This window comes from Dendronephthya gigantea, unplaced genomic scaffold (assembly GCF_004324835.1).
Source record: "Dendronephthya gigantea isolate DGI-Jeju-01 unplaced genomic scaffold, DenGig_1.0 000129F, whole genome shotgun sequence".
In the NCBI taxonomy this organism is placed as follows: domain Eukaryota; kingdom Metazoa; phylum Cnidaria; class Anthozoa; order Malacalcyonacea; family Nephtheidae; genus Dendronephthya; species Dendronephthya gigantea.
In genome coordinates this window covers 69277-93194 of record NW_021163139.1, presented here as the reverse complement: position 1 = coordinate 93194, position 23918 = coordinate 69277, and the positions used below count along the sequence as shown (strand labels likewise).

The following is a 23918-nucleotide window of genomic DNA, read 5'->3' as shown; positions in this document are numbered from 1 at the left end:
TTCATATAATCGTGTTCACAGACCGTAAAAACAATCGATTTCAAAAGGAGTTAATAATGCAGAACACGAATATATGAATATCTGCCCCCGTTATTATCCATATTCCGGCGCCCCTGGCTATCAACCATTATCTAATTGCTTTAGTAATGAAATGTTTGTGTTTTCTGACCTTCTCACCAAATCCAGCTACTTTAACATGATATTCTGGCAAGGGTTTTGATTGCCCCGAGTACTGACCTAAGACAAATAACAAGAGCTCAACATCCTGGCTGAAAAGTGGAAGTCAAGTCGGTTTGTTTACATGTTAAACTTCTATACTTAGCTTCCACTTTAAAAATGATCATATTGCAACCTCAACCTACCAGGTATTTCCAATTGAATCGTTTCACTCTGTGTTTGAAAGTTCGCCAACCACGGTGAATAATCCTTCAAATTTCCGACAAACTTTTTCGCTTTCATTTTTTCGTTAGTTGTCTTCATTGCACTTTCAAACGCCTGTTAAACGAGATAGACAATCACAACGTTTATCCGAAGTGGAGATGAACCAGTCAACAGTGTTACATGCTTGACACAACCACCAACCTTAATGGACATGTCAATAATCTTTGAGCCATCTTCACCACAAACCTTTACCACATTACCTGAAAATTCCTGAAAAAAACCCCGTCAGGATAACAACCTATCCCGTCGCTTAAGAAAACGAAATATTTGTTTCCTACCTGAGCAAACTTTCTTCTGATGGATCCAAATTCCAAACCGTCTGAATTTGTTCCTCTCTTCTTGACGTTGAGAAGCTTCTTGGACATCTCACCGTAGGATTCGCGTATTTTGACAGCGTTGCCTTTCGTAGACAACAGCACTTTGACTTCATCCATCCAGTCCTGGAATAGAGAGAAAACAGTAGATCAGAGATGCGAGTAAAACAGCCATCCAGAAGTAATATATAGTACTTACCTTGAACACCATCTCGGGATTCGTCAGTTGTTCCAGAGCTTGGATTAAGTCATCCGACGCGGGGAAAGACAAACTCTCATTCAAACTAAAAGAAGATGAATCAGCGATGTTAGTTGATGATTTGACTCAAACATCAGCAGAAAGTATCAAGCAATCTTTTCCCGACCAAACCTCGCTTAACAGAAAAGAATTCCAGATACCATGACACGTACAATAAGTTTTTTTTTCACACTATTAGTTATCTCACCTTTCTACGAATTTCTTATTTTTTTGTTCTTCAATCGATCCACCAAACTTGAACTGTTCAGCGCTGATTTTCAATGGATAAAGAAGGGCCTGGTAAAAATGGAATTAGTTAGTGTGATGACATTTACCCCTATCCTGTGCATCGTAACCTGTTGTTACCTGAGGGTAATGTTTCGCGAGGTCCTGCAATATCCCTTGTACAGCATGAGATTCCCTCTTATCAAGCAGGGCCACCATCTGGCTGATCCAGCCAATGAACATCCAGCAGGGAACATCTGAGCTCTAAGGAAAAATAAAACTTCACTTAAACTGGATGGTTCTCTCTATCGGTTCTTAACTGTTCTTCTTAGAGGTCCAACCATGAAAAATATTCACACCAACCTTTCGTTTAAACGCTTCAATGTCACCACCAGGGTATAACTCCACAAGCTGTAAAAGTCTTGGAAATTTTTGTCGAGCCTCGGCGGACTCAAACGCCATCGATTTGAGCACAAATCGTATCACAATTCCCGGAAACAACTACAAAAGGATAAGTTAGTTTGGCACTGTTGTCTTCCATCCCCAAATCTTAGGTTTGGTTTCACCAATATGCAATGGTCTGATCAGGATTTCACAGCATTCAAATGCGAGACTAGTCTTCCAGTATAAATGCATCAAGTATCAAATGCTCTCCTGGAGTAATGGTTGGTGGTTTCAAGAGATAAAAACATAATAAAATCCTGACCTTCATGTCCAATCTTGGAGTTTGTTCACTGTCTGAAATGAAAGAAATTTTGAAATAGTAATCACAATAGCTCAAAAAGATATAAAGCATTGTTAAGGTTCAATTTCAAACTCTACCAACCTTCTTCCTTCATCCTCAGCAGCCTGTCACAGAAGTTCGCCATTGTCATTGAACTTGTAACCAAATTCCGTCTACAGAAGTCATTAAAACGTCTGAATGATTTAGAATTAGTTTAAAATATTCCTCTTATTGTATTGTATACTCAAGAACGTAACAACTGCGAAGGAACGAATGTTTTGCATGAATTCACCATTGAAGTCGAAACTTACACTGATTCAGCGTTTTTCTGGTTGTTTTCGTTGGTTTGAGCGATTTTTATTGCCCGTTGAAGTGTTGTGAACGATTTTGTGGTAAGATGACCAAGGATCTGGCGGGTGAACAACGTCAATATACATAAAACATATACAGAACTGTAGGTGAGGTAATCAATCATGATCATGTAATCATTACTATTTTTCCCTAACCTTATCTAACTGTTCTGGATTTTTACTAGAACACAATCCATGAAGTTTTTCTTTGGCTTCTTTCTCCAGAGAATCCCAGGTTCCTACCGCATTGGAAGACAGACAAATGTGAAGAAATTCATCTTTCATAATGGTGAAAATAGCGAGTTTCAGAGGCATTAAATCTACGACGCAGACCTGAAGTAATACTGCCGTTAGATTTGATAACATGCACGCCCTAATGCATCCTAAACTTGCTAATATTCCCTAATAAAATCATACAGAGGTAGTTTTATGCAAAATACTACAAGAATATGTACTGAACGAACCTGGAATGCTTAAAACATTTGTAATGGCGTCGAGATTACGGCTCTTCAACAAATGATGTCTGATACCAGTGGAAGCATTCTCTTGAAGAACCTTACTGTCTTTTATTTTATCTGCCAGAAACGCAAAGATATCTCGTCTTAAACACTGACGAAACATCGCAAAGAACTAACAGAAGTACGTACCAAGCTGATCCAAAGCAGAGATTGCTGTATCAACTGCTTCTGATGGCAATAAGTTGGGACATTTCTTGCAATTCAAATCACCGTACGAGTGCGTCCAAAGCACTTCAAGTTCACTGTCATTTTTCAGCCGATCTCTTATCAAATGTAGTGAACTCTGCAATTGTTTTTTGGCGACTGGAAAATTGACCTTAAAACATAGAAACAGCATATTTTCATCAGCCAATCTCAAATGTGAATCAGGTTGATATCAGAGGGAGGCTTACCTGCCCGGTCGCCACTTCTGAAAGTCTTAAACTAAACAAAACTCGTTCCCTCAAAAATATTTCTTCGAGTTGAGTTGTGTTCAAGCCATCAATCTCCATCGAGTCTTCGCTAAAATGACATCGTACAAGTTCAGGAAGTTTAATCACTTAATTTCCTGCAGAATCGCTTAATAAACTTAAACCAATGAATGTACAGCATGATGCCAATTACCTAGAATGCAGTTGAGAAGACTGACCGAACTTCAGCAAAATCTTGTCGAGGAAAACCGATCTGAAGAGTATTAAAGAAATGGCAGCTTTTGTTTGCTCCTTGACCCGGTCTTAGCAGATGATACAAAGTTCCTTTCTAGGAGGAAAACGTAAATAAAGAGCTATATATCCATGCAGTGTACCTATTTGTCATCACATCTTCCCAAACACCAACAGAATGAAGTTTAGGGTCGGGTTCACGAGAAGACCACCGCTTTAACAAGGACTTAACTGATGATATCGTTGAAAAGTTATCTGAAAAGTAAACGATGTCATCATTCTCAACTGTACGCGTGGTTGGGGTTGTGTTTATCCAAATCCACGCACTTAACAGGTCATGTGAAGCAGATAAAAGATGCTACCTTCGTGGCTGATAAAATCGAGAAACTCTTGCATTTCTGTCAAGGCCTGAAGACTCTGCAGATGAGCTGAACGACTTGATGTCATTATGGAGTCTAGACCTGACCAATCCTTAACATCAAATAAAAGAAAGGAAATTCAGAAATACTTGCTTACTCGTGTAGCACTTAAATTATAATTAATAGAAAAATCTTTAGGTTTCTTCCAGTAGCATCAAGAAGAGTTAATGCACCTCTATGGAGGACAGTCTTTCAAATTATAAAAGGCGAAAACACTCGCTGTAATTACCTCCAGAAAAGCTTGTAAACAAATGCTTGTGTAATATCTCGCCCTGTCATAATCTTCGTCAAGTATAAAAAGTAACGCCAAAATATCGCTGTATTTGTTCTGAATAACACAAAAAATAAACACAGCAATAAGCATGCTGGTTAAATAAAAGTTCCTGGCTGAAATCATGCTTGCTTACCTCAAGATAAACTTTCCTCTCCTCGTTTTTTAATGAATCAAAAATAAAATTGAAAAACACTTCATCGCGGTCACCGATACAGAATTTCTTCGTCTTTGAACAAAGTAGGAAAGGCAAGTAATGCTCCTAAGAATAAAAACAAGTTTAAGAATGTCATAGTAAGCGTTCGAGGGGGTGAAAAAGAGCTTCATGGCACCTTATAATAATCATCCCTCCAGATTTGATTTAGATCCAACACACCATTTGCTTCATCGAAGTTTACTATGCAATTGTGATCCATTTTGTCCCAAAGCGTTAAACGTCTGCAACACTGAAAACAGGATCAAAAAGTAAGCGTTGAATACGCTAAATGTTTTAGGGTTATTTAAGCAGTCTTTTCTTCGACAACAAGTCTAAATCATTCTCAGTATCGTACTTCTAAAATTGAGTCATCCCAAAAATCTTCTTCCGCCTGTAGAGGAGAACTACCAGCTGGCCATTCATCGCAATTTGTAGCCTGAAAAAATAAATATCACTCTTCAATCACAAGGGATAATAAAGACCTAGATTAGTTTTGTCTCTGCTTGTCTTTGTATAGTTTAGATTCCTGTACAGGAATCCAACGTCCGTAGGCTTCAAGGACCTTGCAGTTGACGTAATTTTTAACTTAACCTAAATCTCAAAACATACAGAAACTTCTTACTTGGGAATAAAGTTTCAATGCTTCCGTATAATCTCCCCTTCCTTCAGCTTCGAGCGCGTCTTTCGTGATGCTCTGAGTACCAATATGGCTGTTAAATATCCCTTGCAGTACATCAAAATCCTCCACTGACTTGTACAGTCTAGATATGCAAGATATTAGGACAAAAACCGATTCATTTAAGGTGAGTAAAATACGATATCTTACTTTGAGAGTTCGATCCATGTTGCTGTGCTCTCAGGAGAAGGATTGCCACCAGTTTTCTGTCTCTTCCTTGGCCGTTCTCCAGGATCTTCAGCCATTTGTAAAATTTGTTTTTCTAACAGCATTATACCTGGGCAGAATTAATACCTCGAGTTTATCTGATGAACATTTGTTTAGGTTAGGTTTCCTCCTGTAGTAACACTGGATCAGTTAGGCTAAGCCTAAGTTTAAAACAGTTGAGAATTCTTAGACTAGATACAGTAAACTGTATAACAAATACACACCAGTTGGCTGTTGTAAACTTCCAATTGATGCTGTAGTCACTTTTCCAGCCTCCAAAGATAACTTTCCTTCGTTATAACACACGTTCTGAGCAATAATAATAATAGAAATAAGGTTAACAGTCATGCTACGCAGTCCAGGGTTACTTGAGATCTGGGGACAATTCGTACCTGAATACAGGAGATGAAAGGCGGGAAATATTGTGTGGATGACGTGATCATGTTGTTTAATGCGTCCTGAATGTCACGGAAGATCTCGTCTGCTTGAGTGTCTGTCACGTTCTCGTCAATTTGCGAGAAAATACCTCGAAATATGCCTGAAAACAACTGCTTAGCGATGTAACTGTCGCACTGAAAAGTAGTCGGAATGTTAAACTAGTTATACGTTCGTTGGTCAACTGCTTATAACGAAAAAACTGGGGGGGGGGTGATAGGGAAAGGTGCAGTACTGCATGAATATGAGGCGTACCTGGGCAAGAGCCTGGAGAGGAGTGATAAGATCTGAATGTTTAATTTGTATATCCGGGAGATCGCCTTCTCTGTATTTACGATACATCACTACTTTGTTTTCCCGCGCCACTTTCTGTCTTTGAACTGATTCCTAGCAACAAGGAAAAATCGCTAAAACATTGTCTGTCTCTGTTTTCGCATTAAGACAAGAAACGGGGACATTTTTATCCACAAAATGGGGTATTTACTGATCAGAAACAGCGATATTTTCATACCGTTCGTAATTTTTGTCGGGCAATTTCTTTTTTCGCGAAATATACATCGGTTTCTTTCCGGTCCTTCACAAATCTTCTCTTCAATTTTCTAATGTTTTGCAACTGGGAGGAATCTTTATAGGGAAAACACAAAATGTGGTCACAACTTGTGCAAAAACAGCGTGAGGCCCACTCGGCAACACGTTGGCCATTTTACTGAAAACAAGTTTCCATCGACTGAACGGCAACATCAGATGACTAACTACAAGCTTAGCAAGTCAACACAACGAGTTGTGTGATTTCAAATTGTGTCCTTCACGAGCAAAGCTTACTTTCGTTTGAAGGGTCATCGCTTTGGGCGGCTGAAGACGTTGATGGTTGTTCTGACTGCGGTCTGAGAGTTTTAAACCTCCGCATGTTCGGGTTTGATTTGAACAACAAACTGGATGGTTGACTCCCGACTGAAAACGATGCTGAAGAAGATTGGGAGGTATCCTGTTCAAGACGAAAAGATAAGCTCTATCAGTTCTAAATTATCCTTTTAAAGGTCCAGTAGAGATCGTCTCTTATTGATTCAATGTTCCTACATGAGGAAACCTAACTATACTGGATATAGTTCATCAGTTTCATAACATATTATGACATATCATAGTTAGTTACACTCACAAGGCTACTTGGATTCAACCAATCATACGTCTGCGCGGTTGGTCCAGTTGCACCAGCGGTCTGTGTCATACTGAACTGTGGGTTCTGCGTAGCCCGCAACTGCCCGCCGTCTGTGATATCCATGGAGTGACTACCAAATGAAGATTGCGAGGACCCGGAGGGCATCAAAGTTGAGACGAACAACGGAGTCATGGTCGAGTTTCTCTGTTGCCAGGCGAAGTTGATTTCATAATCCTAGAATGGAAAAGACTGTGAATGAAACTGTTTGGTTCCACAGTCGACAGATCTCTCGTCAGCTATATTGATGATACGGAATCATTAGGTTCAAAAGTCGTACCTGAAATTTGCATTCTGAAAGCGGTTGCTCGAAGATTAAGCGGCCAAAATCTGGACTTTGCGACGTCAAATGAAGAAGAAGATTTGTTGTGTAGCTTAAATACTGGACAAAGATAAAGTCAACAAATATTAAATCAATATTTTCACAATTAGTTTTCACATTTTTTACAATCGTATCATAAAGGTCTATAAGGAAATAGTTTCTAGTACTATATTGCGGTCTCCTGTGTTTTTGTTGTATAAAAAAACTAATGTTAGTTCAAAAAAGCCAAACTACAACAGCCTGGTTCCTAACGTTTTGCTGTCGCACCTCAGACTCTGTAATTGGTGAATACATGGCGCGCAGGACTTGAACTAGTCTTTCCAAAGTCGAGTTGGGCAACCGTGTCTCGTCACTCCAGAAATTTCTCAACTTCAACCTGAAGGATATATATTATATATAGTAGGATTATATATATATTCAGTTTATAAAAAGAAAAACAACTTTTAACTCCTAAGCAATCATCTAAAATATGACTAGAAATAGAGAATAAACATTGAAATAATTTCGTTTGAAGGAAACACATAAAAAGGGCAAATCAAACACAAAATTACCTCATTTCTTTGTTTTCATCAGCCAGACCTTGAAGTAAGACGTTTTTTGTCCTACATAAAACATCTTCAGAGCCTTCAGAGTCCTCGTTCTTAAACGTCTCGTCAAATCTGGAATCAGCAGAAGACGTCATAGCCATATCATTAGTTAACACTCAAGAGAATAAGATAAAGGTTATAATGGTTTATCGTGCATGGAAATATTACCTGTAGGTATCGTATATCCAAATAAGGATGTCAAACATCAAACCACGGCAAGCTACGCTTTTACTTGACAAGAAATCTGTGACAGACGGCAACAATGTTTGTATGTCGCCAACACTCATCTGACTCAGACGACCAAGAATGATTCGTAAACAAGCAACTTGCGTCGCCTCATCTCTGAAATTGAAAAATAAATGTCTCGGAAACAATACTAGCTATATGTGAAATACGTTTCGAACTGATAGCGTCGCGGAGCTACATCCAGTGTAAATAAAGTCAGTTCAGCACCTGTGGGTCAATGTATTCAGAAATCCTTTAGTTTTGAGTTCCAAAAAGAGGTTGGGTATGACGCCTACTCTTGAAAGAATAATCTCAAGGCAAAGTGTCTTGAACTGTGCGTGGACGTGTTGAAAAACGAAGAGTATTTGATTTATAAACCTACAAGAAAATTGATGTGTATTTGAACTCAATGGATGATATCCGATACAAAACATTAATTTCAAATGTTGTGTTGTACAATGATGAAGCGTTTAAGTCTCACCCGTCAACAATCGGTGGAAAATGAATTTGTAGCTGGTGAACACAGAGTATAAACTTATCCAGATCTTTAGTCATCGAGGACAGTTTTTCATTGAGCAAACCACTTAGACCATCGCAGGATTCCTGGAAAATGATGAGCAGCGATTACCAGCAGTCCAAATAAACCATTACTACAAATTTAACTCGTAAACATATGTAACCATTGCATACATACACAAATAGATTCTTTGTGTGAGTCGTAAGATTGGCACAATTTACCTTGTCATTTTCTTCAGACAAATACTTCAAAATCATTCCGATAACCTCCGCTGCTGCCCCGTGGACGTCTTTGTATTTGAAACTGAGATTTTTTACCAAGTCCTGATAGAACCTTAAAAGAATCCAGTTGGTTAGTGAATAGATATTTTGACATTCGTCAAAGGGAACCTCCAGAAAGAACAGTTTAGAACTGATAGAGCTATCCAGTATAAATAAAGTTAGTTTAGTTTAGGTTTCCTCCTGTAGTAACACTGGATGAATAAGAGATGATCCTTACTGGACCACTAAAAGAACAGTTTAGAACTGATAGGGCTATCCAGTATAAATAAAGTTAGTTTAGTTTAGGTTTCCTCCTGTAGTAACACTGGATCAATAAGAGATGATCCTTACTGGAACTCTAGGAAGAATTATCAGTTCATAAACGGTAGAGCTACCTACAAAAATGTTTAGCTACCTTTTTTCATCAACGCCACATCCAGGTTTAAAAGGTGTGATTTTATTAGCTACGATAACTCCCATCAGTTGAATACCAACTGAATTCTCTTTTGTATTTACGCTGGCATTAGAAAACCTTTCGTATATAAGTCTAAAAAGGAGCAGAAAAAAGCTATGTACAGTACAACAGGGTGGTTAGTGGACAGCAAGGTAATGTAAATAGACTCTTACTTGTAAGGTACGTCAATTCTTTCTTTCCAAACCTCAACGAACGTCTTAATAACCTCCAAATTATTCTTGAAGATACTTCGAGTGGGATGATTGCACGTCTCCATTAGATACTCCAAAAGGCGACTCGTCAAACGTCGACTAGAATACGAATCCTAACGAAACAAAAAACAATTCAACAATAATCATGTATTTCTAAATCACAATTCTAACTTCTTCAGGAATTTCATGTAACCCAAAACGGTACGATATGAAGTACCTCAGGAATAGTCACCGATGACCAGGATAACATTGTGACCACAATATCGATGACAAAATAGTTGAGCTCTGAATTTTTGAAAGTGGGAAGAAGGATGAGTTCCATCAACGAGTCCAGCCAAAACTTTGCGTAAGGTTCAAATACCTTTAAGAGAATGAAGAGAAAATGTCAGCTTTGTATTCAAATCATCGCACAGCGGATGAAAGATCCGAAAACACCACAAATGAAAACGATTTCAACATACTTCGGGCAGGTTTGTGATCAATTTTGCGATGAACAATCTGACATTGAGTTCACTAGAGTGATGCGACAGTTTCTTGTGCAAATATGACATCCAAGGCGGCATTTCGTTCGCTTCTTTGCCCTGGAATATAAAATAAAAGGTCGCCATCTTTACAGTCAATCGTCCGAGTTTCCTGAAAACAATGAAGCAATCCTCGGAAGAAATTATTGATGCTCACCTGTTCTGGCTGTGGGGAAATCTTGTTCTTTACTAAATGATTAATCAGACCAACCAATGTTGTCATGCAGTCATGCCTGTTAAGTTCATCCATTTCCAGTTCTTCTGATGAAATGTCCGAATCACTTTCCTGATGCAAAAACGTCAGTATTAAATATGTTTAGACACGAATTGATTCCTTGGCAAAACGAATCGGCTTAAAATGGATCGCATACTTTGGGTGAAGCAGGCGTTCCTGAGTTCTCTCCACCAGCGATATCCTGTTCTGTGGATTCGCTCTGAGATAAAGCTTGAATGGGTGTTGAGAAATCAAACTGGCTCACTTCCTCGCATAAACTGCTGTCAGCAAGATACTGGGACGAGAGATAACGCAAGGAGACACCTAACGAAGAAAAGAATTGACAAAGAAAAGATTAACTAGAAAAGAAACGAGAGTGTTTACAAAAATATCCCTTCTCAAGATACAGAAATGATCATCCAAAATTTGAACAGAGATAAACAGCTCAAGCCCACAAGAGCAGATACTCAAGCCAGCCATTTTATATCCTCGTACCATGTTCATAGTTTTCACTTGAATTCATTCTAGTAGCTCTGGCTTCGCATCTGATTGAAGTCAACAGAGTTCGTTTATCAAGTGGTGCTGAGAGTTCCATCTCGAAATGTAATTTTTTCGTACAGTCGACAAGATTGTCCAACAGAAACTGCCCCTGTTAAGAAAGGAGTTAGTTGATTTAATCATAAAATATTAACCAAAACTTAAAACCTTTTGTATGTCTTCGTTATATTTGTGTTTAAAAGCACCTTGGACAAATCTTCGCTGAACAGAAAGCCGTTGTAGAACTTTAGCAGTGTTTGTGTGCGAGATATGACTGATATGAGAGCATTGTACGCTGAACAGTGATACTCGCGACGGAGTGGAAGAAGAACTGTCTCCCCTTGCATGTTCTCGCTCTTAGCTGCATGAGCTGCCCTAAATCGAAAAAAAATATTGAAGTAGTCAAAATATTATTGTGTAATAACAAAATTTATTTATACTGGATAACTCTATCAGTTCTAAACTATTCTTCCTAGAGGTTCAGTAAGGATCATCTCTTATTGATCCAGTGTTACTACAGGAGGAAAACTAAACTAAACTAACTTTATTTATACTGGATAGCTCAATCAGTTCTAAACTGTTCTTCCTAGAGGTCCAGTAAGAATCATCTCTCATTGATCCAGTGTTATTACAGCAGGAAACCTAAACTAAACCAACTTTATTTATACTGGATAGCTCTATCAGTTCTAAACTGTTCTTCCTAGAGGCTAGAGGTCCATGCAGTAAGGATCATCACCTATAAAGTAAGCTAACTCTTGTGCCGCATAAATAACTGTATCAGTTCTAAACGTTTTAACAAAATATTCTGAATAATCATCATATATACTTCGTAATAGCCATAGTGAGTTCCTTCCCAGTTTTCACGTCGTTGTTGTAAGCTCTGTTGATTCTGGATTCCATGCTACTCACGTCTGTTTTTTCCAGTCTTGCGTAGAGCAAAGCAAGAAGTTTAAAACAGCACAACTTCGACACAAGTTGACTTTCAAATACACTATCTGTCGCCTTGAAGGGGATATAAAAACGTACGTTTACATGCAGCATATATTTCACTACAAACATACTACAAAATCATATCTCAAACATGGTGGGATAGCACATGAAATAAAAAAAATACCTTTGAAAATCTCGTTTCAATAATTTCCATGATGTTTTTAATATGATCGACATAAAACTCTCGGAAGACAGAGGTTGACGAAGCTCGTAGCAAAACAAGACAAACTTTATCAATGGCAGCACGACGAGTGAGATTGCGGTATTCTGTGTCTTTTTTAGTAAACACATCGAAACAAATATCCAGAGCTTTTCTTGCTTGTTGGAGCTTAAGTCTAACAGAAAATGGTTCAAAACGTCAATCCAGGCACATGACGTGAAATCTGAATAACACATGCAATGGAAACACACAATACTGGCGGCTTCATACCGTTTAATAAACTTTGCAAACTGAATTTGTATTTCTTCCTCATGACTGTGACTTTCCTCACGACAAACGATAGAAATGAGCAAGTCAAACAGCATTAAACTTCCAGAGATGACGAGAGCGGACAAGATCTAAAAGAAGTTTTAAGTTTCATTCACAAACAACATTTTATTAGGTTCTCCACAGTTTCGACTTGGAATTCTTATTTTTTTAAAACTGCATGTTTTAGATTCCAAAAGGTTCAATTGAAAGGCTTTACCTTATCCAGAGCTGCGATATAATCGCTGTATTTAGGATTGTTTTCATTAAACTCTTTTGAGGACAAGGGAAAGTTATCGGCGATAAGGGTTTTCAAGGCAGACCTAAGAATTAATGGACGAAAGGAGCATTAAGAAAGACAATGAATTCAGTGCTGTCAGTTGGACAATTTACCTCAAAGCTTCAGTTTGTTCGGAAGGTATTGTTGCACTTGTAAAACAAGGTAACAACTCCAAACATTGGATCTAAATATCACAAAAAAAATCGTTGAATACTAGCTGAAAGTTTTGCAAAAACATTGAAAAAACAGAATATCAGCAGGTAGATCATTTATGATACCTTGACGGTTAATGTAATTGTTTTATCTTTCAGTAAGCCATTGTAAGTTTTGAACATACCCCTGGAAGATTTTACTTCGGATAAACACTATAAAAGAACACAAACTTAGATGTATCGTCGCTAATATAAGTTAAATTGAACTTCTTTAGTCATCATCATAGATTGATTGTTTTCTTTTGTTTTCCAGCGACATTAGCTGTGTCTGCGGTTTAAACTTTTATGTATTTTCTACACAACCTACCTTGGGATCAACAATCAATATATTCCTTATTAAAATGGCGGTCGATCTCTTCAGCTCTTCACCGCCATTCTCCCACCAGTGGCTCAGTCTTTCCCACGATTCTAGAAGCACAGTTGTCATTTTTCGACCATTCCTGGGTCGCAGAAAAAAACGTAAATTGAAAGTCTACTTTTACAGTAGAAGCCCGGAATTCTTACGAAAGATCACTATTGAATCGCTTACATCTTTCTCAGTTCCTTGTCTTTTACCATGCTGTCCAACAAAGCGATAACGGTGCTGGATACCTAAGAATTTATCAAAAAATTAGTGTTGTTACTCACGATGCTTTTCAGAAAAAAGGCAGCCACGATCCAAGAAGAAAGTATCACATGTGTGGTGATGTAACAGACTTGCCCATTGAGCTTCATCTCTGTTATATTCCAATATCTTTGGCAAATGTTCGCTCGAATTCTTGATGAGCAAATGCTCGATTGTATTGTGAAACGTCTGGTAGAAAACCATTCCAACGGTCGATGAAGAACCTATGTTGAATATACGTAAGGTTAAAAATCAGCTGCATGTGTTTTATTAAAGTAAGGGTATTTTCTGAAGGTGAATGAAGGTATGTTTTTATCTTCTAAAAAAATTAACAGACTACATATAAACTACAACTTCACTTCACAAGAGGAAACTCAAAATATATAAAACACCTTTTGCATCGGCGAGGCAAGACTTATTCAGTATGCAATGAAGTACACTTTCAATCTAAACACAGCAGAAAATTACGCATTTTCACAATTTAAAACTCTTACATCAAATGTCACGTCAATTTAGAATACAGTTTTATCGTTTAATCGTGATTGGATTAAATACCTTCAATCCTAAATCGAAAGCTAAATCCAGTAATTTTTTTGCAAGTTCCCGTGAGGCTGGTGTTAGATTAACAATTCGAAATACATCAGAATCCTGCACGATAAATCCTTGGAATACGGACTTCAACAACTCTTCTGAACATTTTTCTGCACTCCATTCTCCCTGAAAGACAAACGCCCGTCATTTGCACGAAATATTTACAGCCAGAACTTCACATTGACATTCACGAGGCAGCTCTTATTCCAAACCTCTTTTGCCAAAGCTGGGAGCAAAATCTCAGCTCGATGAAGTTGCTGGTAGCCTCTCACAAGAAGCTGTAATCTTGTATGGTCCATTTGATCACATTCTTCTCCAGACAACGGCAAAGGCAGCAGTTCAAATAGATTACATCGCCTGAAAGGTGTGTGTTTAGGATACATCACTGAAGCATTACTGATGTGACTGCATAATAATCGATAACATTCATAAAGACTTTTGACAAACCTTACCCGCCTAAGGATATTTTTGACATCAAAGTTGTAGTCAAGTGAATTAAAAATTGTTTTGGTAATTTGCTCGCCAGTGATTTACAAAGTTCAAATGTCTAAAACAAGCATAAAAATATCTTCATATATCGGGCCAGGACAAACAAACAATGATGGGAGCTTAGCGATCGTATGTTTATATCGTAAACAATTATCTTACCTGTTCTGGCAATTTTTCCAAAACTTCAAGATCGGCAACGTTAAAGCCGAGTGATTGAGGCTCAAGTACGCTCGTACAGAGAGCTTCAAAGAATTTTCCTGTCCACAATTCTGATGGGACAATCTAATTCATGAAGAAAAAAAAACAATTAGAGTGAAATCATTTGAGAAAATATTAGGATAATGATATTGTTTCAGACCTCTAAGTATTCTTTTGCATTCATTTGAAGAAGCAATGTTATGAACGCTATAATTCTCACAAGAACAGTGCATTTTGCCCTAAATAAAAACAAGACTTCATTTAATCATTATATAGCACAACTCTGAAGCTCCGCCAGTTCTAAAGTGCTCTTCCTTGAGGTCCAAAGAGCTCTTGTATAGGGACGATTATTCATACCTGTTATATTCTTGAATTTCACTGGGTGAGAAAGCATGAGTATTAACGCCATCCGATGTCGTTGGAAAACACTCAAAGGCTTTTTCAATGCCATTCAAGGAAAGCTTTTCGATGAAATACAAAAGTGTCCTCCACAATACACTTGTTGTTTTACCTAAAATGTCAAAATTCCCTGCTTTCATTCTGGCTTGAATTATACTTCTTTAGCGGCAATTGAGGGGAAAGTTCAAGTAAGTTAAGTCATCTTTGACTTTAAAACCAAAAGGTTGTTAATGTGAATTCAGACCTTGAAATATTGAGCTTGGTGTAAGCAAACGTTGCCCAAAACTCCAGATGTACGAATCCAGGGCAGCCAGAACGAGGTCAAACCAATGCTTAGTGGTAGTGAGGGAGAATGTCTCGTTGATAGATGATAATGTGGGATGTTTCTGGATACCAGATTTACCAGCAAAGCCACATTCAAACCTGTTATTAGAGAATTGCCATTCTTGAGTACGAAACGAAACTCACAGACAAGGGAAATTATCATTTCTTTACCTTAATATAAAATAATCTTCACCATCTGATTCTACAGTCTTCTTCATCCACGTTTGAACAGAGGAACATTCTGCAAAAACAGTTAGCAATCTAAGTTGCAGTTCTAAGCTGTTCTTCCTGGAGGTCAAGTATAAAGATCATCTCTAATTGATCCAGTGTTACTACAGGAAGAAACCTAAACTAAACTAACTTTATTTATACTGGATAGCTCTATCAGTTCTAAACTGTTCTTCCTAGAGATCCAGTCAGGATCATCTCTTATTGATTCAGTGTTACTACAGGAGGAAACCTAAACTAAACTAACTTTATTTATACTGGATAGTTCTATCAGTTCTAAACTGTTCTTTCAAGTGGTCCAGTAAGGATTATCTCTTATTGATCAAGAGATATTTCAAGCTATAAAGAGTGGACATACCAGGAAGCAATGGAGCCAACACAGACACAAGTCTCATACATTGATGACGACATTCAGTCTGAGAACATCCGCACTTTCTCACGAGCCAAGGTATCAGGTGACGAAGTGTTGTTGTGTCCGCAGAAAATCCTCTGAAATTTCGATGAATATAACATGGAAATTAGGGCAATAACTTAATACGAATATAATCCCTAGGATTAGCGTTAGATTTTAGGATTAGAGGTAATCTTAATCAACGATTCATACCGAGGCACTCTCCTTTTCTTGTTCACATTCAACAAGACTGAAGATTTGGAAACAATGATTCTTTCAAGATGACTTATCACTTCAATACATTGGGATTGAGTTCCTTAAAACAAAGCGTATGCAATATACAATTCAATTACATTATACAAAATACAACATCATTTGCATGCAAGATGCATAAAAAACATTCTCACCTAACGAAATTTCATCTTCATGCGCCATTTCTAAGCTTTCAAGATATGTCACAAGAATCTCAATCGTGAAATTCTCAACCAGCGACGATTCTTCCCTAATAAAAAATAAAACAAAACTACTTAAACTGCAGAAGGTATATTTTCCAAATCTTCGCTGAGTTCCCATATCTGACAAGTGCAAATTTGAACAGGTATTACGGCTCTGTGTAACTGTACCTTGACAAAAACTATGCCACTGGCATACATACAATATAAACAGACTTACCTAAAAACTCTGTAAATATTATTAAACGCCAATGCTGCTCCGAGTCGCTTGTTCGCACTAGGATGTGTTGCTAGACTGTAAAGTCTTTTAAATAAAGACTTAATGTTGATTGGACTTTTCTCCAGTTGGTTTTTCGTTGCTTGTTTGATTGACCAGCGCAGAAATTCTTCCAGAGCCAACGCACTAAGATCACGTAAAGCAGTGTCTGTTGGATGGACAATCCCGTCCTAAAATTTTGAAAAAAAGGATGGCCATGCATTTAAATGGCAGTCTATGATTGAATCTCACAATCAGGTTGAAACTCACAAGTAACGTCTCAAGAAGGATGATGGTGTCCGGACTTTCATATTGCTTGTTGTTCGTGAACCAATGGATCAACTGGAATAGAAGAGGCCTGAACAACTGTTGTGAAACCTATGAAAGAGAAACAAGAGATATATGAACGTATTTTTTCTTTTCTTCCAAAAACATTAGATCTAACTAAACATGGAAGTTCCCCTTTGACTTACTTGTTCCACGTCACACGCGAGTTGTAAGACAACAGGAAACACACGCTTCCATAGTTTCTCCAAAGGACTCTAAAGCAGAGGGAAGAATTAACACTGGAGTGTTATAGGTTACCTCAAAAGATAGTTGGGTAATTTAACAATACCTTGCTACTCGCATCCGGAATTTGAACGCTTTTGCCCAGCATGAACAGAACCAGCGAGTGGAAAACCTCAGACGCAGCGACCTTTTGAAAAAAAAACTCAATATTAATGACGAGAAAGAAGAAAGTTATCAGAATATCCAATCTTAAAAAAAAATATTTATATGTACCTTTGTCTGTCGATCACTTGAACTAGTGGCGAGCTCCACGACCCTTGGAAGAAATGGATCTAAAATTATAAATTTTAAAAAGGTTTTCATTCAAAAGGTTTTAAATGTGTGTTTCTTGGATGGGTTATTCTGCTGCAGACGATGAACGTACCAAGAAAAATAGTTGGTTTCATATCTTGAAATGGGACAGCAAACGATAAATGTTGTTTTGTATCCCATGCTATCCCACTTGATGCAACAGATCCTTCACCGCCCTCAAGTAACCCCAGGTTACACTTGCCACCCAACGTTCCGAGAAGAATCAGTATTCGATGACGAACCTTGTTCAGCGGGCTATTCTCTTCCTGAAAGGATAAAGACGAATAGAACAAGCATGGATGGATGAACAAAGCTTTAAAGTTTTCACTATCAGTTTTTGTAGATCAGAAATGGTAACAGAAATATACCTCATTTGGATTTCTCTTGCTACTTTTGGACGCTTTTGTTTTTCCTGATTTTCTTGACCTCAATTTCGTCTCTTTTTCATTTGAAGTCTCTACAAACAACACTCAGAATTAACGAAAGGCTTCGTAGTTACATACATATCGTGCTATGGGCTACGAAATGAACCCCCAACTCATAGCTTGTTTGACTTAAAACTACTCCCCGAAAACGCAGCTCTATCGTTGACCAACCTAGTTCTGATGCAGTTTTAAGGTAACCATCCAACTGTGGGAGAACTTCTCGTAGGTAGGGATGTAATATCTCCGATGGCAACTCCGCTGTCCACGTATCCAGAGCATCGAGGGCGGCCTCGGCCAGAGGCAGAAATCCTAGGCCGAGCTTGAAGGCCGTCTAGAAAAGGTTAAATTAGGAATTTCAAGCAAAAATTGAATATTAATCACTTACAAGGAAGCTCTAAGGCTCTATCTTATTTGTTTACCTTCAGTGTAGGAATAATAATGTCAATATCACATAAAACCAACTCGTTTGGCAAAGAAAGGACAAGCTGCAGGCAAGAGGACTTCAAATCATCTTTATACTGTTTCATTCTTACCACAACCTGGGTATATTTCGAAAACAACAGTGAATTTATTAATCACAAGAGAAACTTCCTAGTACGGCCAGAATGTGAATGACTGTAGCCTACCTCCATCGCAAATTTATGAAACAATATAAAACAATTTCGACAGTCAGAGAAATCCAGTTGATCGGTCTCCATATCGTCAACACAGCCGGTCGAAACATCCTTCAACGTCATACCCTGAAGTAAAGAAATGATGGGTCTTTAATGCAGTAAAAATCCGTAAAAATAACTTCGGTAGTATAAAATCGATTAAATTCACCTTAAAATAGTCGAGTTTGCGCGATATTTTCATAACAATATCCAGCAATTTGTAAAAGCCGCTCACCAAGGGAAACCTTATGAAATGAAACAAGAATGAAAGAATGAATTTGGCTGTAGAACAAACTTCATTTTTGTGCAAAATAGTACATGACAAGGAAAAAATATTGAGTAAGAACCTTGCAGATAAAACGACCAATTCTTTTCCAAAAGTATAAATCCAATTCTCAAACCATTTCGTTTTGGTCTTAAGAAGAATTTTCCTAAACAATGAAACGTAGAACTTAGATACATCTACCGGATCTTGGAAAGCGGCCATTGTGAAATGTTTTCTAGGGTGAAAATTGGGAAAATCTACCTGGAAAACTCGACCAGGTTAATAAATATTTGGAAATCTTTGGGTGCTTCAGGCTGTATGCCAGAAATTGGATCTGTGGTACCACCTGAGGTAGTTAATAGTGGTGCATCTGGTGAGGACGGCTGCTCTGTTTGCAAATCTTCGTCTTGGGTTTCCACGTCACGAAATGATGAGAGATTTAGCTTATGAGCGACCTTGAGGATCGCCTGAATAAGTTCATCGTAGATAGCGCGATGGATATCCTGTGTAAGGGAAGACACTTTCGGCATAATGCTTTGGTCCTTGTATTGTCCACCGTCCAGGAAACATTCCCACAATTCCAGGTAGTCTTTGTACGAGATATGACGAACATCGAATTCAGTAACACCTTCCATCGCATCAACACCCTACAATTGTCGGAAGTACAACGTCAGTAAAGGAAAATGATGTAGTTTTTTGGTGAGTTTTGTTGAAAGAGATGAAAGATCACAGAGCTGGGAACCGTCATTGGGAACTGGGAACCGTTCTTGTCCTGCAAAGATCGTTACTATTGATCTGATATGAAAAACAATGAAATAAACCAACCTCATCAAGAAGAACTGGGTGCGAGCATGTCCGAATGAGACCTTGATAGACTAAATCGAAATTTGTAAAAATACTCAAGGAATTGTCATGAAGAAACCTGGCGCGAGTCAACAAAGATTATGGTCGTTACACCCAGGGCCGCCGACAGAAACTGTGCGCTAAATGGCGCATTCGACCATGGTCGAGTTCGCCGGAAAACGACTAATTCGACCATGGTCGAGTTCGCCGAAAAACGACTAATTCGACCATGGTCGAGTTCGCCGAAAAACGACTAATTCGACCATGGTCGTGTTCGCCGGAAAACGACTAATTCGACCATCGTCGTATTCGCCGGAAAACGACTAATTCGACCATGGTCGTATTAGTCGGAAAACGACTAATCGGACCATGGTCGAGTTCACCGGAAAAACGACTTATTCGACCCTGGTCGAGTTTGCCGGAAAACGGTACAATTTTTTAAGGTGTTTTAATTTTAGGTTCTTTCAAAATGCCACCTCCTGCCCCCCCCCCTCTCGGTGGCCCTGACTACACCTGAGGCTATTTATACAATACGCAAGATTACCTATTTCGGACAGAAATGACTTGAGCGAGGCACCTCTCGTCGTCAATGCAAGGAATAACTTCAACATTGCTTTGAGGCAAATAAACTGTGGACCTCTGCCTAGTTCCGGAAATTTCTCGATCAAAACGACTACAAGTCGCTCCAAAAACGACAGAAATGCAGGAGGAATCTAAGGAGAAAAGTGATTGATAGAAACAAGTTAAAAATCAAAACAGATGAACATTCCTGGATTATAAAAGTAATATTATTATCATTGTACCTCATCTATTTCTTCAACAATAAACCCAAGCGCTTCAAGAAAACTCGGTAAATTTTGCAGCTTTTCCTCTTTTAACTCGCTGTCGCTACAGAAGTGTTTATAAACGCGAGTTTAAACAAATGTTTTTTATTATAAATCGTACAAAACTTCCAGAAATGAGGGTTTTTTAGCTTAGTTGTGCTTACTTGAAATACATTTGTTCGCTCATTTGAATGATTGATGTAAACATATATTTGATATCTTCATCTTTGAGAAAAACCTTACACGGCTGAAAGTTTAAACGTTGAGACAAAATTAACAAACAGTGCAAGACGGCAGAACCTATCAATCAAAATTGACGTCTTCTGACTCTTTTACCTTTGCAAAATACCCATAACCTCTGATGGCAATTGAAATTTCTCTAGTTAAACTCTCGTTGGAATTAATGATTCGTCGAAATTCTTTGATGAAATACTAGAAATGAAAAAATGAACGCCACAATAAAGTAAGTAAAACGCCAGCTCCGGGTAAAACAGTGAATTTAATAAATCCCAACAGCCAATATTCATGACTGAGAGATATAATAAAGTTCCTTTTGTTAAATCTTACCTTAAAAATATCTCCGCATTCAACCGTTGTCTCGAAATCTTCGGTGACAAGGCATTCAGCAACCTTAAAATACCATAATTCATCATAGCATTATACAAAAAACATTCAAAAACATAATAACGTCGACCTTACCTGCTTTAGGAATGCTTCCAACGCCGCGAAACCTTTCACTCTTAACTCCTTGTTTTTTCTTTTACACCAATCGAATAAAGTGTTGTAGACAGACTAGAAAAAACAATAAATTCCTCAACATTTCGCGATGACTGATCAGTTCATCGTCTTTCACAAGTCTTCCATCAATTCAGTTTAAACCCGTGCAACCAAAGTGAACAGACGTTCAAATTCCAAAAGGTCACTCACTTCATAATCTTTCGTCAAATATTCCTTGTACTGAGACGCATGTCGGGCCAAAAAATTCAGTCCCGCTAAATAAATTCAATGATTAAACGGTTAAATCTTTAGGGATCCCTGCGAAACTATTTTAAATGCTTTTTTGGAGTTTTGGATAATAAAAGAGATGTGTTTGCAGTCAAATTACCTCGAGGGACATCGTATCTTGCATAGTTAATCTATAAGAAGATTTTGAAGTCACTAAGGACGTAAACAAGATTTGCAGAAGTTTAAAGGATAACTTACCTTTGAATCAATCGCACTTCTCAAAAAGGAATAAATATTTTTCGCGTATATGGATCCTAAAAAAGAATGACAAAAAACATACCTCTTTAAAGAATGATTGATTTCTTCGTTTACATATCCCACGAAGCTTAAAATAGCTGTCAATGACTAGCCAATTCATATATTTACCTTGACGGTCATTTTGACCGACCTTGTATTGAGAACTTTCGTGCAACTATCAACAACTACATTCTATTTGTATTTGATCAACGTTAAAACGCGATGATTTACTCAAAAGTGCTAACTGACGTGATGTTCTAACGATATATAAATGTTAACAATTGTAAGGTACGGCAAGAAGGAGAAGCTTTGCATCTCAAAAGATGATTTGGTTCTCCTGTATAATAATTTGAGCTCTGCATCTCTTACTGCATGTACTACATTACCTACATACATCATTTTCGAAAATATCCTAAAATTTTGTCAAAATCTTCTTTACTACAAATACTACAATGAGGCAACGCAATGATGCCTGCATTTGCAAATCATTTGAATAACTTTATTTCATAGAAAACAAATGAAAAACATTCAATATTTTCACCTTCATTAACAGATTGGGTAAAATTGACCAGAGTGGAATCCAGACCTCTGATACAACCTGCAACAACAGGCATGTCAGGTTTGCCTGATTTCCTCATCTGAGAGAAAAAAAAGATGAAAAAATGATATGAAACAGAATCCTTAGAAGCAGTGCCTGACCTTGTGATAAAAATTGAATTTCAATAAAATTACATCATAAATATACTTTAAAGCTACTCCTTACTTCCGCTTTAAGAACCCCAACATAAATTTGAACAAGTCTATCAGCCTTGTCGACCATATATTCAGGGAAATATTCGGCCAATGTCCCGAGTAATGAGTATATGCCATAACTCACTAAGAACAGTGATAGAATGATACATGGTAATGCAATGGTATCATCCCTGAGTGACAAATGCCATTCTCCAAACAAGAGAGAAGGTCATTGCTGTCCATGCATGATATTGGTCATTACCTGAAGACTTTTTCTTGGTTGACTGAGAGCAAGCTGAGAAATATCTTTGTTGATCTTGTTAAGAAGTTTTTACAAGGCAACTTCCAATTACTTCAGTCCAAAGTATTAGCATAGATTACTTGTTAAGTTTTTAAGAAGACATTGTGGCATAAAATATTTGGAGGGAATATGTAACTAAATCAAGGATACTTTTCAACAATATTTTTAACATCAAGTTTCTCAACAATTGTGGGTTCAAATTTCAACTCAAACAACTGTTGAAGAAAGAAGATACTTTTGAAAATACTTATGTATGCATGACATATTTGATAGCATAACATCTCAATATATGTCCCTAACAAATGCAAACCTATAATTGATATGTTTGATGGAACTGGATATTTACATAGAAAATCAAGACTACAAATGAATGTCTTTTCACATACTTGAAGTAACACTTCAAACGTTTCATTTTTAACCCTGGCATTTTTATCTTTGGTGAACAGCTTCAGACATATATCCTAAGGAATTGAAAACAGAGGTAGAACTGCATGGGGGGATATCACACAACTGAGACAAGATCGTTATCATTTCCAATCATACACAACAATAATCTGTCTGAAAAACTATTTTATACAGACGTAAAGTACATAATTTACCTTAATATCAGTTGCATATGGTGAAATCCTTGTTTTAACTTTTGCAATGTATTCCGCAAGAAAGGACAGGATGACCTCTTTGCATTTGGCAAACTTTGAAATGAACGAGGTGAAGAAAGACGTTGGTTACATGCAATGCAACATTTCGTGGAGAAAGTGCAACAAGTTTATTTCCAGGCATTTAATGATTGTAACAAAATTTGATACCTCGTCAAGTTGAACAACCGCTTTTACAAAGGTTATAAGGCCATCATCTTGATTGAAAAGTAGCGAGGAGCAATATGCTAAACAAAGCGTGTTCATAGAGAAGACCTTTCGTATTTGATGCTTTGCAATTGGACGGAAAACGAGCCTGATTGACAAGTACCATTTCATCCAACTTACCCAGTTGAGTTTCGTTTATATTCTCAATGCAATAAAGTCGTAAATCGCGGCAAATATCCGCAGCTTCTCTGCCTCTGCTTGACGATAGTGTTTTCAAGCAGCTATTGAGCTGATTCAGATATCGATCGATGACCTCTGTCATTTTCAAATAATTTGTTGTTTTGCTCGCTCATGAAATTGCAGCCATGATTG

The 23918-nt window shown here is 37.7% G+C and overlaps 1 protein-coding gene across 1 annotated transcript in view; it reads right to left on the bottom strand.

Annotated features, from left to right (window-relative positions):
• Positions 1-23918, bottom strand: part of LOC114536016 (DNA-dependent protein kinase catalytic subunit-like) — a 26764-nt gene extending 2846 nt beyond the window's left edge. The window contains exons 1-97 of the mRNA XM_028557361.1: positions 23727-23918; positions 23550-23626; positions 23343-23435; positions 23130-23204; positions 22894-22958; positions 22705-22748; positions 22474-22586; positions 22252-22348; positions 21672-21727; positions 21574-21604; positions 21396-21460; positions 21168-21260; positions 21036-21098; positions 20805-20900; positions 20633-20715; positions 20448-20532; positions 20189-20357; positions 19627-19676; positions 19063-19448; positions 18884-18967; positions 18706-18781; positions 18510-18623; positions 18303-18422; positions 18055-18214; positions 17827-17915; positions 17532-17724; positions 17381-17439; positions 17214-17294; positions 17071-17139; positions 16868-16975; positions 16562-16788; positions 16297-16391; positions 16103-16205; positions 15857-15987; positions 15442-15511; positions 15191-15369; positions 14905-15058; positions 14708-14786; positions 14509-14631; positions 14313-14407; positions 14073-14217; positions 13825-13986; positions 13662-13716; positions 13366-13493; positions 13195-13256; positions 12973-13105; positions 12732-12818; positions 12567-12637; positions 12394-12496; positions 12138-12265; positions 11832-12042; positions 11544-11719; positions 10924-11092; positions 10676-10829; positions 10338-10504; positions 10124-10252; positions 9907-10026; positions 9663-9806; positions 9407-9558; positions 9195-9326; positions 8741-8852; positions 8484-8605; positions 8231-8380; positions 7946-8119; positions 7742-7849; positions 7458-7566; positions 7149-7250; positions 6812-7045; positions 6478-6640; positions 6167-6279; positions 5911-6042; positions 5613-5792; positions 5445-5529; positions 5164-5290; positions 4960-5098; positions 4693-4773; positions 4474-4587; positions 4278-4403; positions 4100-4198; positions 3814-3922; positions 3595-3706; positions 3414-3473; positions 3203-3311; positions 2940-3126; positions 2757-2867; positions 2449-2531; positions 2254-2351; positions 2045-2115; positions 1925-1956; positions 1582-1719; positions 1360-1482; positions 1202-1290; positions 955-1039; positions 720-881; positions 583-651; positions 363-495; positions 170-237 (exon numbers count right to left, since the gene is read on the bottom strand). Coding sequence (XP_028413162.1) covers positions 170-237; positions 363-495; positions 583-651; positions 720-881; positions 955-1039; positions 1202-1290; positions 1360-1482; positions 1582-1719; positions 1925-1956; positions 2045-2115; positions 2254-2351; positions 2449-2531; positions 2757-2867; positions 2940-3126; positions 3203-3311; positions 3414-3473; positions 3595-3706; positions 3814-3922; positions 4100-4198; positions 4278-4403; positions 4474-4587; positions 4693-4773; positions 4960-5098; positions 5164-5290; positions 5445-5529; positions 5613-5792; positions 5911-6042; positions 6167-6279; positions 6478-6640; positions 6812-7045; positions 7149-7250; positions 7458-7566; positions 7742-7849; positions 7946-8119; positions 8231-8380; positions 8484-8605; positions 8741-8852; positions 9195-9326; positions 9407-9558; positions 9663-9806; positions 9907-10026; positions 10124-10252; positions 10338-10504; positions 10676-10829; positions 10924-11092; positions 11544-11719; positions 11832-12042; positions 12138-12265; positions 12394-12496; positions 12567-12637; positions 12732-12818; positions 12973-13105; positions 13195-13256; positions 13366-13493; positions 13662-13716; positions 13825-13986; positions 14073-14217; positions 14313-14407; positions 14509-14631; positions 14708-14786; positions 14905-15058; positions 15191-15369; positions 15442-15511; positions 15857-15987; positions 16103-16205; positions 16297-16391; positions 16562-16788; positions 16868-16975; positions 17071-17139; positions 17214-17294; positions 17381-17439; positions 17532-17724; positions 17827-17915; positions 18055-18214; positions 18303-18422; positions 18510-18623; positions 18706-18781; positions 18884-18967; positions 19063-19448; positions 19627-19676; positions 20189-20357; positions 20448-20532; positions 20633-20715; positions 20805-20900; positions 21036-21098; positions 21168-21260; positions 21396-21460; positions 21574-21604; positions 21672-21727; positions 22252-22348; positions 22474-22586; positions 22705-22748; positions 22894-22958; positions 23130-23204; positions 23343-23435; positions 23550-23626; positions 23727-23868 — 11229 coding nt within the window. The 5' untranslated portion in view covers positions 23869-23918. The remainder of the gene's footprint in view (positions 1-169; positions 238-362; positions 496-582; positions 652-719; positions 882-954; positions 1040-1201; positions 1291-1359; positions 1483-1581; positions 1720-1924; positions 1957-2044; positions 2116-2253; positions 2352-2448; positions 2532-2756; positions 2868-2939; positions 3127-3202; positions 3312-3413; positions 3474-3594; positions 3707-3813; positions 3923-4099; positions 4199-4277; positions 4404-4473; positions 4588-4692; positions 4774-4959; positions 5099-5163; positions 5291-5444; positions 5530-5612; positions 5793-5910; positions 6043-6166; positions 6280-6477; positions 6641-6811; positions 7046-7148; positions 7251-7457; positions 7567-7741; positions 7850-7945; positions 8120-8230; positions 8381-8483; positions 8606-8740; positions 8853-9194; positions 9327-9406; positions 9559-9662; positions 9807-9906; positions 10027-10123; positions 10253-10337; positions 10505-10675; positions 10830-10923; positions 11093-11543; positions 11720-11831; positions 12043-12137; positions 12266-12393; positions 12497-12566; positions 12638-12731; positions 12819-12972; positions 13106-13194; positions 13257-13365; positions 13494-13661; positions 13717-13824; positions 13987-14072; positions 14218-14312; positions 14408-14508; positions 14632-14707; positions 14787-14904; positions 15059-15190; positions 15370-15441; positions 15512-15856; positions 15988-16102; positions 16206-16296; positions 16392-16561; positions 16789-16867; positions 16976-17070; positions 17140-17213; positions 17295-17380; positions 17440-17531; positions 17725-17826; positions 17916-18054; positions 18215-18302; positions 18423-18509; positions 18624-18705; positions 18782-18883; positions 18968-19062; positions 19449-19626; positions 19677-20188; positions 20358-20447; positions 20533-20632; positions 20716-20804; positions 20901-21035; positions 21099-21167; positions 21261-21395; positions 21461-21573; positions 21605-21671; positions 21728-22251; positions 22349-22473; positions 22587-22704; positions 22749-22893; positions 22959-23129; positions 23205-23342; positions 23436-23549; positions 23627-23726) is intronic.